Source organism: Hyperolius riggenbachi, chromosome 2 (genome assembly GCF_040937935.1).
Source record: "Hyperolius riggenbachi isolate aHypRig1 chromosome 2, aHypRig1.pri, whole genome shotgun sequence".
Lineage (NCBI taxonomy): Eukaryota > Metazoa > Chordata > Amphibia > Anura > Hyperoliidae > Hyperolius > Hyperolius riggenbachi.
The window spans coordinates 562,941,505-562,958,550 of NC_090647.1; the positions used below are offsets into that span (position 1 = coordinate 562,941,505).

The 17,046-nt window shown below is 43.0% G+C and overlaps 1 protein-coding gene across 3 annotated transcripts in view; it reads left to right on the forward strand.

Moving 5' to 3' along the window:
- Positions 1–16,690, forward strand: part of LOC137547388 (myelin-oligodendrocyte glycoprotein-like) — a 152,321-nt gene extending 135,631 nt beyond the window's left edge. For all 3 annotated transcript variants that reach the window (XM_068270939.1, XM_068270938.1, XM_068270937.1), the window contains exons 3-4: positions 1,819–1,913; positions 14,780–16,690. In XM_068270939.1, coding sequence (XP_068127040.1) covers positions 1,819–1,913; positions 14,780–14,923 — 239 coding nt within the window. In that variant the 3' untranslated portion in view covers positions 14,924–16,690. The remainder of the gene's footprint in view (positions 1–1,818; positions 1,914–14,779) is intronic.
- Positions 16,691–17,046: the final 356 nt, after the last annotated feature.

The following is a 17,046-nucleotide window of genomic DNA, read 5'->3' on the forward strand; positions in this document are numbered from 1 at the left end:
TGTGCTTGTATGACTATACAATGTATGGCCAATCCTGATATAGTAATCTCAGTCCTTGGTCCCGGCCATGTGCCTGTATGACTATACAATGTATGGCCAATCCTGATATAGTAATCTCAGTCCCCGGGTCCTGACCATGTGCCTGTATGACTATACAATGTATGGCCAATCCTGATATAGTAATCTCAGTCCCCGGGTCCTGACCATGCACCTGTATGACTATACAATGTATGGCCAATCCTGATATAGTAATCTCAGTCCCCGGGTCCCGGGCGGCCATGTACCTGTATGGTTGTACAATATATGGCCAATCCTGATATAGTAATCTCCGTCCCCGAGTCCTGGCCATGTGCCTGTATGACTATACAATGTATGGCCAATCCTGATATAGTAATCTCAGTCCCCGGGTCCTGGCCATGTGCTTGTATGACTATACAATGTATGGCCAATCCTGATATAGTAATCTCAGCCCTGGGTCCCGGCCATGTGCCTGTATGACTATACAATGTATGACCAATCCTGATATAGTAATCTCAGTCCCCGGGTCCTGACCATGTGCCTGTATGACTATACAATGTATGGCCAATCCTGATATAGTAATCTCAGTCCCCGGGACTTGAAAATTAGTTTGAATGAATATACAACGTATGCCTAATTCTGATATAGTAAACTACTTAGCCCTGTCCGTTGAAGTTCACCATACAGGGTCTGTATTGTATATGGAGCCTGCTGGTATACAGATGGACTATGTATATTTCACTTCACCTATGACCACACCCACAGTCTGATGCATGACCACCCGTTGGGGGGGCGCTAACATGGTCTTTGTCCCGGGCGCTGAAAACCCTAGCTAAGCCTCTGGAGGTAATTATCTTTTTTCCCCCTTTTAAAAAAACTCACAGATTTGCTTTAATTATCCTAAGCATAATACTCATTATATTCACTTTTATCTCAGTATGCCACAGCGTCTCACAAGTCACCCACTGTACGACTCATTGCAGCTCTGGCTTCCCCTAACACCCCCAGTCTGCAAGTTGCAGTGGGGCATGCTACTTGCAGCATTCCACTAGCACTTACATTAAACAATCAGCTGCTTAAAGAGGAACTCCAGCCTAAACAAACATACTGTCATTAAGTTACATTAGTTATGTTAATTAAAATAGATAGGTAATATAATCTCTTACCCACACTGTTTTAAAAGAAAAGGCAAATGTTTGATTTCATGATGGCAGTCATCTTTTTGGGTGAAAGGAGCTGACAGGGAGCATGAGACACAGTTCCAACTGTCCTGTGTGCTGATCACCTCTCCCAGTTGCTAGGCAACGTGAATAACAACATAGGAAATCCCATCATGCTCTGCACAGCATCAGGGGAAAAAAGCCCGGGCTTTTTTTCTTTGATGGGTGGAGCTTAGCTAAAAATGCAGCTAAAAATTATGCTTTGGTAAGAAAAACAAAGTTCTGATGCTGTGAAACTGTTAAAGAAACACCAAGCCTTTTCAGTGCTGCTGAGTAGATTTTTAGGCCAGATGTTCACTTTAAGCAGGCACCCCACACCCTAACTAACAGCACAGAGGGGGCGGGGACTGGGAGGCTACTTTACCAGGTTACTTAGCACACTGGTTTCTGCTGGACAACTGAAGATTTCCCTCCAGGTAAACTGATTTGCTCAGCACTGATGAACACTTCCTGAATGGTTGTATGTCTCTCTTGTCTCCTCCTTGCTCCCCTTATCTATGGACAGATCAGGTGAGACATCACTGTGCTAATGGATGGTATGTTTATCACACATGTGATTGTATGTATGGTTTCCTTACAGAGCCTGAGCGTTCCTTGTGGATGAGAGGCATTTTGATCGCTGTTGTTGTGGGCGTCACATTGCTGTTTGGAGCGCTTAATTATATTATATATAAGGTGAGCAACAGTCACATCTTGTTGTATAACTAATGAAATGATATACTTTGTGGATGCACTGAGCACCAGCTCACCTCCTCCATCATTCTTATTTAGTATATATAGCAGTCATATCTGTATATGGCATGGCAGTCATATCGAATAAACAGATATGACTGCCAAAATGCTGTAGGCTGCACATGCTCAGTGTGGGGGTCTCTGAGTTCCCTCAGTGGAGTCCTGAGTGTACCGCACAAGTAAGAGGAAAAATTGCCTCAGTTGTGCTCTGTGTCATCCCATAGCTATAGCAGAGCAAGAGTAAGAGAAGTAAATAATGGGCATGGCTTATATGTGGTTTGCTGAGCCTTTTTGACTGACCCACCAAAAGATGTGCTTAACTAGTACAGTCCAACCTGCGACACCTTTTACCTGCTGCAGCATCGCATACTCTTCCTGCCTCATTCAGCCTGAAAGCCTGTAGAGTAGTGCAGGGAGCACTTTCATTAAAGGTTTTGATATTTGCCTGATCCGGACCCAGGATTGGATCTCCTCTTCCACTACAGAGTGTTGCTGTGTGCTGACACAATCCTCTGGGCCACATGTGTCATAACATGACTCAGAGGATGATGTCAGCATACAGCGCCACTCCCTGGAGGAAGAGGAGACCCTTAGAGGCTTTGATCAAAGCACTCCCTGCACTACTCTGCATTTAAAGGGTTTTCATGGCTGGGGGAGGCAGGACAAGTATATCTGGCTGTGGCGCTGCTTTGCTACACCTGATAACTTTTATGCAGCAGCCAAAATGTGTTTCATGGGGGGTATAAGTACTGCATTATATGTGGGGGATTTTGATGCTTGTCAAATGTGATGTTTTGCCTTTTATGTGGAGAATAATTACTGCATTATAGGTGGGGTATAAATACTGCGTTGTATGTGAGAGATAAATACTGTCTTATATGTCAGTGAGGAGTACTGCTTTACATGTGGGGAATAATTGTTGCATTATATGTGGGGGATGATTGCTGCATTATATGTGGGGGATAATTGCATTATATGTGGGGGATAATTGCTGCATTATATGTGGTGGGTAATTGCTGCATTATATGTGGGGGATAATTGCTGCATTATATGTGGGGGGTAATTGCTGCATTATAAGGGGGGGCAATTGCTGCATTATATGTGGGGGTAATTGCTGCATTATATGTGGGGAGTAATTGCTGCATTATACGTGGGGGATTATTGCTGCATTATATTGGGGGGTAATTGCTGCATAATATGTGGGGGATAACTGCTGCATTATATGTGGGGGATGATTGCTGCATTATATGTGGGGGATAATTGCTGCATTACATGTTGGGGATAATTGCTGCATTATATGTGGGGGGTAATTGCTGCATTATATGTGGGGGGTAATTGCTGCATTATACGTGGGGGATGACTGCTGCATTATATTGGGGGGTAATTGCTTCATAATATGTGGGGGATAACTGCTGCATTATATGTGGGGGATGATTGCTGCATTATATGTGGGGGATAATTGCTGCATTACATGTGGGGGATGATTGCTGCATAATATGTGGGGGATAATTGCTGCATTATATGTGGGGGGGTAATTGCTGCATTATATGTGGGGGGTAATTGCTGCATTATATGTGGGGGGTAATTGCTGCATTATATGTGGGGGGTAATTGCTGCATTATACGTGGGGGATGATTGCTGCATTATATTGGGGGGTAATTGCTGCATTATATGTGGGGGATGATTGCTGCATTATATGTGGGGGATGATTGCTGCATTATATGTGGGGGATAATTGCTGCATTATATGTGGGGGGGGGGTAATTGCTGCATTATATGTGGGGGCAATAGCTGCATTATATGTGGGGGGTAATTGCTGCATTATATGTGGGGGGTAATTGCTGCATTATACGTGGGGGATGATTGCTGCATTATATTGGGGGGTAATTGCTGCATTATATGTAGGGGATGATTGCTGCATTATATGTGGGGGGTAATTGCTGCATTATATGTGGGGGATGATTGCTGCATTATATGTGGGGGATGATTGCTGCATTATATGTGGTGGATAATTGCTGCATTATATTGGGGGGTAATTACTGCATAATATGTGGGGGGTAATTGCTGCATAATATGTAGGGGATAATTGCTGCATTATATGTGGGGGATAATTGCTGCATAATATGTAGGGGATAATTGCTGCATTATATGTGGGGGATAATTGCTGCATAATATGTGGGGGATAATTGCTGCATTATATGTGGGGGATAATTGCTGCATAATATGTGGTGGATAATTGCTGCATAATATATGGTGGATAATTGCTGCATTATATGTGGGGGATAATTGCTGCATTATATGTGGTGGATAATTGCTGCATAATATGTGGGGGATAATTGCTGCATTATATGTGGTGGATAATTGCTGCATTATATGTGGTGGATAATTGCTGCATTATATGTGGTGGATGATTGCTGCATTATATGTGGGGGATGATTGCTGCATTATATGTGGGGGATGATTGCTGCATTATATGTGGGGGATAATTGCATTATAAGGGGGGGGGGTAATTGCTGCATTATACGTGGGGGTAATTGCTGCATTATATGTGGGGGGTAATTGCTGCGTTATACGTGGGGGATAATTGCTGCATTATATGTGGGGGATAATTGCTGCATTATATCTGGGGGATGATTGCATTATATGTGGGGGTAATTGCTGCATTGTATGTGGGGATAATTGTCGCATTATATGTGGGGGATAATTGCTGCATTATATTGGGGGGTAATTACTGCATAATATGTGGGGGGTAATTGCTGCATAATATGTAGGGGATAATTGCTGCATTATATGTGGGGGATAATTGCTGCATTATATGTGGGGGATAATTGCTGCATAATATGTAGGGGATAATTGCTGCATTATATGTGGGGGATAATTGCTGCATAATATGTGGGGGATAATTGCTGCATTATATGTGGGGGATAATTGCTGCATAATATGTGGTGGATAATTGCTGCAAAATATATGGTGGATAATTGCTGCATTATATGTGGGGGATAATTGCTGCATTATATGTGGTGGATAATTGCTGCATAATATGTGGGGGATAATTGCTGCATTATATGTGGTGGATAATTGCTGCATTATATGTGGTGGATAATTGCTGCATTATATGTGGTGGATGATTGCTGCATTATATGTGGTGGATGATTGCTGCATTATATGTGGGGTATGATTGCTGCATTATATGTGGGGGATAATTGCATTATAAGGGGGGGGGGGTAATTGCTGCATTATACGTGGGGGTAATTGCTGCATTATATGTGGGGGGTAATTGCTGCGTTATACGTGGGGGATAATTGCTGCATTATATGTGGGTGATAATTGCTGCATTATAGCTGGGGGATGATTGCATTATATGTGGGGGTAATTGCTGCATTGTATGTGGGGATAATTGTCGCATTATATGTGGGGGATAATTGCTGCATTATATTGGGGGTAATTACTGCATAATATGTGGGGGGTAATTGCTGCATAATATGTAGGGGATAATTGCTGCATTATATGTGGGGGATAATTGCTGCATAATATGTAGGGGATAATTGCTGCATTATATGTGGGGGGTAATTGCTGCATAATATGTGGGGGATAATTGCTGCATAATATGTAGGGGATAATTGCTGCATTATATGTGGTGGTGGGGGGGGGGGGGTAATTGCTGCATTATATGTGGGGGATAATTGCTGCATAATATGTGGGGGATAATTGCTGCATTATATGTGGTGGATAATTGCTGCATAATATGTGGGGGATGATTGCTGCATAATATGTGCTGGATAATTGCTGCATTATATGTGGTGGATAATTGCTGCATTATATGTGGGGGGTAACTTCTGCATTATATGTGGGGGTAATTGCTGCATTATATGTGGGGGATAATTGCTGCATTATATGTGGGGGATAATTGCTGCATTATATGTGGGGGGTAATTGCTGCAATATATGTGGGGGGTAATTGCTGCATTATATGTGTGTGGGGGGGGGGTAATTGCTGCATTATATGTGGGGGATAATTGCTGCATTATATGTGGTGGATAATTGCTGCATTATATTGGGGGGTAATTACTGCATAATATGTGGGGGGTAATTGCTGCATAATATGTAGGGGATAATTGCTGCATTATATGTGGGGGATAATTGCTGCATAATATGTAGGGGATAATTGCTGCATTATATGTGGGGAATAATTGCTGCATAATATGTGGGGGATAATTGCTGCATTATATGTGGGGGGTAATTGCTGCATAATATGTGGGGGATAATTGCTGCATAATATGTAGGGGATAATTGCTGCATTATATGTGGGGGATAATTGCTGCATAATATGTGGGGGATGATTGCTGCATAATATGTGCTGGATAATTGCTGCATTATATGTGGTGGATAATTGCTGCATTATATGTGGGGGGTAACTTCTGCATTATATGTGGGGGTAATTGCTGCATTATATGTGGGGGATAATTGCTGCATTATATGTGGGGGATAATTGCTGCATTATATGTGGGGGGTAATTGCTGCAATATATGTGGGGGGTAATTGCTGCATTATATGTGTGTGTGGGGGGGGGTAATTGCTGCATTATATGTGGGGGATAATTGCTGCATTATATGTGGTGGATAATTGCTGCATTATATTGGGGGGTAATTACTGCATAATATGTGGGGGGTAATTGCTGCATAATATGTAGGGGATAATTGCTGCATTATATGTGGGGGATAATTGCTGCATAATATGTAGGGGATAATTGCTGCATTATATGTGGGGAATAATTGCTGCATAATATGTGGGGGATAATTGCTGCATTATATGTGGGGGGTAATTGCTGCATAATATGTGGGGGATAATTGCTGCATAATATGTAGGGGATAATTGCTGCATTATATGTGGGGGATAATTGCTGCATAATATGTGGGGGATAATTGCTGCATTATATGTGGTGGATAATTGCTGCATAATATGTGGGGGATAATTGCTGCATAATATGTGGTGGATAATTGCTGCATTATATGTGGTGGATAATTGCTGCATTATATGTGGGGGATAATTGCTGCATTATATGTGGAGGTAATTGCTGCATGCAGAGCCGGATTAAGGCTAAATGGGGCCCTAAGCAAAGTAACTAATTTGGGCCCCCCCATCATGTCGTAATAGAATCAGAAGATGCAGCTGCACAGCAATATGTCGCACACACCGGGCAGCCGAGCTACTGGTTGCTATGGGCAACAGCACGCTTCCCTCTGTGGGTGCACAATGCAGGGAATAGCAGCGGCAAAATGCAAAGTGAGAGATGAATGGCTGGGACATTTGCACTCAGGGGCTGGGGCACCCCTGTGAAGAGGGCGCCAGATATCACAGCAGCAGCACTTTCCCCCTGCATCTCCAGCCTGGCAATAGCAGAAAGCTCTGGACACCGCCAAACCGGAAGCCGTTCCCCAGACAGAATTACATAACCACTCCCACCACCGAACAACCAATTTCCTCCCAAACTAGACAGCCACCATGCAGCCTCCATCCCAGTGAATACGATAGTCCAGCAGAGAAGGCAGCCGCAGTGGGGGAGAATGAAAGCACCAGATGAATCACATTCATCTATTGCGATCCAAGCAATAGAGGTCCCGTCATCCGGAGCCCATCTGTCTCCTCTAGAGTGCTGCCGCTCTGTTACTACTACTATTACTACTTCCTACTTTATGTCTGATCTGAGAATCAGGAAGTTCAGAGCGAGCGGCTGCACTGTAGAAGAGACAGATGGGTTTCAGATGACGGGATCTCTATTGCTTGGATCATGGATAGGTGAGTGAGTGTTTGCCATCTGCTGCTATCATTCTTGCTGCAGCTGTGGTTCTCTGTGGGAAGGGAGGGTGGAGTGGGCAGCGGCAGAGCGCACAGTAGCAGGAGGGGGACCTAGGAGGAGAGCCGGGCTCTGAAGACAATCAGCAGCGCACGGCATCATTTGACAAGACAAGACAAATAACATTTATATCACGCTTTTCTCCTGGTGGACTCAAAGCGCCAGAGCTGCAGCCACTAGGACGCACCCTATAGGCAGTAGCAGTGTTAGAGAGACTTGCCTACAGTCTCCTACTGAATAGGTGCTGGCTTACTGAACAGGCAGAGCTGAGATTCGAACCCTGGTCTCCTGTGTCAGCGGCAGAGCCCTTAAAGGGACTCCAAGCAGTGCCTGTGGATATGCCTTTAAGCATACCCACAACTAATTCATTACATCCTCACACCTACCAGCATGATGTTTGTAATTATATCCCCCTGGGTTCCTTATATTTCATTGCATTCTGCTGAATCGAGCTGCCAACTTTGGAGAAAAGTCGTCCTGTGGCCATGATTTCGATTGTGAAAATATCAAAAACTAAAAGGCATAGAGCAGCTGTTTATATATCATTGGAAAGAGGAGAAAAAGAGCTTTAAAATGATATGTGTCTTTCCATAGTTACTGCACTGCTCAGAGTCCCTTTAACCATTATACCGTCCAGCCACCGCTGACTTTGGAGAAAAGTCGTCCTGTGGCCGCGAATTCGATCGCGAAAATATCAAAAACTATAAGGCATAGAGCAGCTGTTTATATATCATTGGAAAGAGGAGAAAGAGAGCTTTAAAATGATATGAATTTTTCCATAGTTACTGCACTGCTCAGAGTCCCTTTAACCATTATACCATCCAGCCACCGCTGACTTTGGAGAAAAGTTGTCCTGTGGCTGTGATTTCAATCGCGAAAATATAGAAAACTAAAAGGCATAGAGCAGCCGTTTAGATACCATTGGAAAGAGGAGAAAGAGAGCTTTAAAATGATATGCATATTTCCATAGTTACTGCACTGCTCAGAGTCCCTTTAACCATTATACCATCCAGCCACCTCTGACTTTGGAGAAAAGTCGTCCTGTGGCCACGATTTCGATCGCGAAAATATCGAAAACTAAAAGGCATAGAGCAGTCGTTTGGATATCATTGGAAAGAGGAGAAAGAGAGCTTTAAAATGATATGCATCTTTCCATAGTTACTGCACTGTTCAGAGTTCCTTTAACCATTATACCATCCAGCCACCGCTGACAGGATGGCAAGGGCTGGTTTATGACTCTGAATGGGGCCCCAAGCGACTGCTTTTGTTGCCTGGTCGGTAATCCGGCCCTGGCTGCATTATATGTGGGGGTAACTTCTGCATTATATATGGGGGTAATTGCTGCATTATATGTGGGGGATAATTGCTGCATAATATGTGGGGGATAATTGCTGCATTATATGTGGGGGGATAATTGCTGCATTATATGTGGGGGGATAATTGCTGCATTATATGTGGGGGGATAATTGCTGCATAATATGGGGGGGATAATTGCTGCATTATATGGGGGGGATAATTGCTGCATTATATGTGGGGGATAATTGCTGCATAATATGTGGGGGATAATTGCTGCATTATATGTAGGGGATAATTGCTGCATAATATGTGGGGGATAATTGCTGCATTATATGTGGTGGATAATTGCTGCATTATATGTGGGGGATAATTTCTGCATAATATGTGGGGGATAATTGCTGCATTATATGTAGGGGATAATTGCTGCATAATATGTGGGGGATAATTGCTGCATAATATGTGGGGGATAATTGCTGCATTATATGTGGTGGATAATTGCTGCATTATATGTGGTGGATAATTGCTGCATTATATGTGGGGGGTAGTTGCTGCATTATATGTGGGGGTAATTGCTGCATTATATGTGGGGGGTAGTTGCTGCATTATATGTGGGGGGTAATTGCTGCATTACATGTGGGGGTAATTGCTGCATTATATGTGGGGGGTAATTGCTGCATTATATGTGGGGGGTAACTGCTGCATTATATGTGGGGGGGGGGTAACTGCTGCATTATATGTGGGGGGTAACTGCTGCATTATATGTGGGGGGGTAACTGCTGCATTATATGTGGGGGGTAATTGCTGCATTATATGTGGGGGGTAACTGCTGCATTATATGTGGGGGGTAATTGCTGCATTATATGTGGGGGTAATTGCTGCATTATATGTGGGGGGTAATTGCTGCATTATATGTGGGGGGTAATTGCTGCATTATATGTGGGGGGGGTAACTGCTGCATTATATGTGGGGGGTAATTGCTGCATTATATGTGGGGGGTAATTGCTGCATTATATGTGGGGGGGGGGGGGGGGTAACTGCTGCATTATATGTGGGGGGTAACTGCTGCATTATATCGGGGGGGGGGGTAACTGCTGCATTATATGTGGGGGGTAATTGCTGCATTATATGTGAGGGGTAATTGCTGCATTATATGTGGGGGCTAACTGCTGCATTATATTTCAGGGAGCACAGTGGCGTAGTGGTTAGTGCTCTTAACTTGCAGCGCTGGATTCCCAGTTCATATTCTAGCCAGGGCAACATCTGCAAGGAGTTTGTATGTTCTCCCTGTGTCTGCGTGGGTTTCCTCACAAATCCCAAAAACATACAGATAAGTTAATTGGCTTCCCCTAAATTGACCCTAGACTAGGATACATACACTACACCAGTGTTTCCCAACCGCTGTTCCGCGGCACACTAGTGTGCCGCGGAACGTTGCCTGGTGTGCCGTGCTCTTATCCCCCCTCCCGCCCGTCCCTGCGGCCGCCGCTGTTATTACCTTAGCAGCGGTCGCTCTCCCCTCTCCAGACCATGTATATGCTAGCAGCGTATCTCCGGCTGCTCTGTGTGATGCACTGATGCGGAAGGAGGCAGGGCTCGGTTACCATAGTAACGGCGATACATATCGCCGTTACAGGAAGCCGCTGCCCTCCTTTCTTCCGCATCAGTGCATCACACAGAGCAGCCGGAGATACGCTGCTTGAATATAAACGCGCCGGAGAGGGGAGAGCGGCCGCTGTTAACAAGGTAATAACAGCGGCGGCCGCGGGGACGGGCGGGAGGCACTAAACTGGCTATACTGGGGCACTATTCTGGGGTACTATACTGGCTATCCTGGGGCACTAAACTGGCTATACTGGGGCACTATTCTAGCTATACTGGGGCACTATTCTGGCTATACTGGGGCACTATACTAGCTATACTGGGGGGCTATACTGGGGCACTATACTGGCTATACTGGGGCACTATACTGGGGCACTAAACTGGCTATACTGGGGCACTATTCTGGGGCACTATACTAGCTATACTGGGGCACAATACTGGCTATACTGGGGTACTATACTGGCTATACTGGGGCACTATACTGGCTATACTGGGGCACTATACTAGCTATACTGGGGGGCTATACTGGGGCACTATACTGGCTATACTGGGGCACTATACTGGGGCACTAAACTGGCTATACTGGGGCACTATTCTGGGGCACTATACTAGTTATACTGGGGCACAATACTGGCTATACTGGGGCACTATACTGGCTATACTGGGGGGCTATACTGGGGTACTATACTGGCTATACTGGGGCACTATTCTGGCTATACTGGGGCACTATACTGGGGCACTATACTGGCTATACTGGGGCACTATACTGAGGCAACTAAACTCCCTACACTGGGGCAACCCTACACTGGCCCCCACCGCGCGCGCGCGCCGTTCCCCGGAGAAAAATTTGGTCAGACAGTGTTCCCCGGGCCGGAAAAGGTTGGGAAACACTGCACTACACGATACAGACATATGATGGTGAGGATTAGATTGTGAGCCCCTCTGATGCTGAGTACACACCATACAATTTTCTGGCAGATTTACCTGCCAGATCAATTATTTCCAACATGTCCCATGTGAATTTCAATAGATTTTTCGATTTTTCTGTTTTTATTTTGTTTTTTAATCAATTTTCATAGAACCGAACAAAAATTGATTAATAAAAACAAAAAAAAACAAAAAAAAATCAGAAAATTAAAAAAAACTATTGAAATTCAGATCCGACATCTTAGAAATAATCGATCTGGCAGGTAAATCTGCCAGAAAATTGTATGGTGTGTACCTAGCATGAGGGACAGTTAAGGGATAAGACAATATATACTCTGTACAGCATTGCAGAAGATGTCAGAATGAATACTAAATAATAATAATTTGGGGGATAATTGCTGCATATCAAATGTGGGGAATAATCACTGTCTTATATGTCAGGTATAAACAGTGTTGCTTCCGATTCCGGATTTGAGTGGTTTCGATTACGGCTCCGCCCACTTCTGATTCGGCCATGATCATAATTACAAATAGAATCAGAGTTCCGAATTCGAATGTGGTATCGAGATGGAATTTCACATTACATTCGTAATCATGAGTCGGAATCCGTGATTAATTTAACGGTTAATAGCAAAGCCCCTGTACAGGCTAGAAACACCAAATTTGCAGGGTATGTTATGAAGAAAAGTAGAAACAAGTGGGAAAAAAAATTCAAAAAGACCTTACAGTTTTTTAAAAAAATCAATGTTAAAGTGTGAGGAAAAACCTCAATTTATATGTGGTAAAATGACAATTAATGTGTCAACATGTATATAAATGTATTTTTTTATGTTTAGTGTGGGAAAAAAAAATATGATGTGGGCCCCCCCTCCCAAGACTTTTTAACCCCTTGTCCCCCATGCAGGCTGGGATAGCCAGAATGCAGAGCCTCGGCTGCGTGGGGCTTTGCACCCTGAGCTGTACCAGCCCACATGGTCCATGATATGGGGGGGGGGGCCTCCATGGGAGAGGGGCAGCCAAGCCTCATGCCTCCCCCTCTCCCTCGGAGCCCTTGTCCAATCCATGCTCACGTCCTGGGGGTTCATGGTGGCATTTGGGAGTGCCCTTTAAGAAGGGGACCCCCAGATGTCTGCCCCCTCCCCAGGAGAGTTGAGAGTAGGGGTACAAAGTACCCCTTACCCATTTCCACAAAGAGTATAATGGAATAAGAAAACACAACCACAAAAAAGTCCTTTATTATTCATATTTAACCAGAAATACTTACCTGTACCTATAAAAAAATGTTTCCGCACCCATATCTCGTAAAAATCTCATGCCAGTATCTGTTACTTTGATTGAAGATAGTGTTGCTCGGATACCCCTTTTTATTATCCGGGTTGATTTGGATCCGGATAGTAAACTATCTGGATAAATTCAGATATCCGAATTCAAACCGTTCCGGAATCCGAATAGATCCGGATATCCGAACCCATTATCCGGGTTAATCTGGGTATCCGGATTGAAATCCGGAAGTGGCCTTTAAATTGCTTCCAAAATGTCTTTTATAGTAAATGATGCATCGTGGTTTTTTTTTTTTTATTCTTTATTTAGATCAAAAGGCAGGTTAACAGATACAAAACATTAGTCCTGTACAATCTTGGACTTTTAAAACATTAACATTTGTATATGTGTTATACAGGGCATTTTTAGAAGCATAAACCGCTTGATCAAGTCATAAGCTCAAATATGGCTTATTATGATAGGTAGCCAGGTAAGGCAACTGTAGACATGGTCTAACAACAACATTTATAGTACATCAAAAGCACATGAGCATTATCAGCAAATATCCGTCTCCACCTTCTTCTGACCACCTATGTTCTTTTTTACAGTTTTATCATAAACTAATAAACACAAAATTAACCAAGTCAACCTGATTGTATTACATAAGGCAACATATGTTCGCCCTGAGTGAGCGGAAAACATATTGCCCCATAAATATCTAATGTGAATACACGACAGCACACTTCTTCCTAGCTGCAGATACAAAGCCACAAAGTTTAAAACAATTACCATCAACCACCAGAAAAAGAAAAACAGCAATTGTTTATGTGGGAAGTTATAATACAAAAAAAAAATGGCTGTAAATTAACATCAGGCCTAGGTTCCAGACACCGGTTGTGCAGCCCACATTTTGTCCAAAGTCCACCCGCACAATTGGGACAAGACAGTTTTCAGCCCAGACACCTCCAAAAAATTACGCAGCAATTGTGTTTTGGGTTAAATATAGGTGGTATCAGTGGCCTGTGGCACCCTGGCGGTGAGAGCTGCACAGGCAGCAGGAGCAGGGCAATGCAGCAGGTGTAACGTCTGCCAGGAGCATGCCGGATCTTGTACCATGGCACGTAGCGTTGGTACCTGGAGTGAAAAGTGCGCTCACTGAGGGTAGGCTGCCCGCTGGGGTTGACGTGATGACCGAGCCCCAGGAACTGCTGGGCGGCTGCTGCTGCTCCTGCAAACAGGAGTGCTGGTGGGGGTGGAGATCTCTGTTGTAGAGCTGCTGGTGCCCTGCTCATCCACCATCAGCTGGAAAATGGCCGCTACACGCTACACGCTGCTGCGCCTCTGCATTTTACGCATTGTGATATGAGTGACTTACGATTCAGACCCTACATTTACTATCTATGGGCTTATTACAATATTTATAGTGGCACCACCTAATATCTGATTTTTAATTGTTTTATCATGGGTTTTGTGTATAAATAAAGATCAGTTTAATTGATTTTCAACTATTGTGAGTGGTGTGGTTTCTCTAGGATCTTCTGTTCTTGTTTCTGAGTTCATTTTTTGTAGAAGTTCTATTATATCTGGGTTTACTATACCAGGCGTTACTCCCATATACTTACATTGTGGGAGAAAAAGAGACAAACTACTGCAGTTAAATCAAACCTGCAGAGAACGGCAGTGTGCAATAAGCTAAATACCGGCTCCCCAGCTCGCAGCCTTGTAAGTCAGCAAAGAGAACATGTCACTCCTGTGTCCCCCACACCATAAACTGCCATAATACCTGGCTTGCAGCAATCAGTGTTGAGATGTGTGTAGGCTGATGTATGTTCTGTGATGTCACCTGACCTCTCCCCTTGCTTCTTATGTTTCCAGAAACATCTCCTGAAGATGGCAAATGAAGATGCAAAGAAACCTACAACTACAAATGGCTTCCACCCTGTCCTTTGCAATGGCTATATTCCCACTAGCCAGAATGACTCTGTGCAAAAAACAGAGAGTATGGCTCTGCCGCTTTGAAACACAATGGTTCTACTCTCATTACTCAGGATTTTTTTGCACAGGCACTAGAATGGCTCTAACCTAGTCACCCCAAACGGCTATAATCGCTTTGTCTCTGGTTGCCAGGATCGATGAAGTTATGTTGACAAATACATTTTATTACATACTTCAGGGATCAATACAACATGTTTTGCAGGATTGGCCCAGCTTCATCAGGCAATAGGTAGGAGTACACGCGTACATGCAAAAAGGGCGTCGGGAAAAAAGGGCGCAGGGTGTAAACGATAAGTGGCAATAACGTTTATAAAAAAAATGTTGTGAAATATTTCGTTTAAAATAATGTTTTACAAACTGTAAAACTATAATAATATTTTTAAAATATGAAATGTTGAAAATGATAATCAACCCTGACTTAAAATTTAAACTTATATTTATTTTTACTAAATGCAAAAAAGGGCAACAGGAAAATAGGGCGCACATGTAAACGATAACTGGTATTACAATTTGTTCTAATTCTCCTTTCTTTTTTCATTTAGAAAAAAGATTTGCAAGTTTAAAATGTTAAACTGCGTGCAGGAGATAGCACAATTTATAAAAGACAAACTACTATATGTAAAAGTGTGTCTATGTAAACGATAACTTATAATATAGTAAGCTATAAATATTGTTTCCTTTGCCAATTTTGTCACTCTGTGTTACTGCAGTAATTAGAGAAGGGAGAGGTGCTGCAGAGAGACATAGGGAAAGCTTAGTTAGGCTAAAGTTAGGCTAAAGCTAGACTTGTTAGCTTGCTCCTTGCTAATACTTATTGCTAAAAAGCACCCCACCAACAGCTCTTTTGAGAGTTAATGTTGTTCTTGTGATCTGTTTGTTTGTTTTTTTGTGTGGCCCACTGACACTTGCATATACAGCCCTGTCAGTCAGTCGCAGGCTGGCCCTTGCTAATTCTATACTGTGCAAGTTCCAGCACATTCAGTGACTACCTTTTCACTGCACGTGTGTGACAGCTGCATATTTGTAATACTACGGCATACCTGTTAATTTTTTTATTAACCTATTTTGGTTCCTGGACGTAGAAACTACGTCCAGGAACCATGCACGGTACCGCGCGCTCCCGCGGCCGATCGTGCGTGTGCACGCGCGCTCCCGGCCCGCAGTTCGTTAGCCAGGCAGTCAGTGAATCGGGCTATGGTGCCCGATCACTGATTCCTCTTCCCCGCTGAAAAAGCGACAGCTTCTCTCGGAAGCTGCGCCTTTTCTGGCTGTTACCTCCCCCATGCGTCTCTCTAAGCGTGTGTTACGCTTAGAGTGACGTCATGTAAACAAACTCATGGCCGCCATCTTGTGGCCAAAAGTAATACTACAACTAAAAGTTAAAAAAATAAAAATCAACACACATTTACATTATAAACCTATTGTTAACATCCCACCCTCCCAAAACTACCCAAATAAAATGTTTAATATAAAAAAAAAAATTACAATAAAAAAAAAAAACATGTAAATATTTACCTGAGGGTCTAAACTTTTTAAATATCAATGTAAAGATGAAATATTTCTATATTTTTTTTATTTTAAACTTGTAAATAGTTATAGATGCAAAACGGAAAAAATGCACCTTTATTTCCAAATAAAATATTGTCGCCATACATTGTGATAGGGACATAATTTTAATGGTGTAATATCCGGGACATATGGGCAAATACAATAAGTGAGTTTTAATTATGGAGGCATGTATTATTTTAAAACTATAATGGCTTAAAACTGAGAAATAATGATTTTTTTTCAGTTTTTTCTCATTCTTCCTGTTAAAATGCATTTACAGTAAAGTGGCTCTTAGCAAAATGTACCCCCCAAAGAAAGCCTAATTGGTGGCGGAAAAAACAAGATATAGATCAGTTCATTGTGATAAGTAGTGATAAAGTTATAGGCTAATGAATGGGAGGTGAACATTTCTCAAGTGAAAACGACGGAACGTGACAAATTTGTCTTAGCTTCTATTGTAAAACTCCATAGAACAAAATAATCTAATGAGGAGGTACCACTCATATCCTTTCATACTAACTAGACAACCAGACAAAAAGGAAAAGAAAACATACAACATTAACCACCACCAAAAACACATGACAACACCTACAACACAA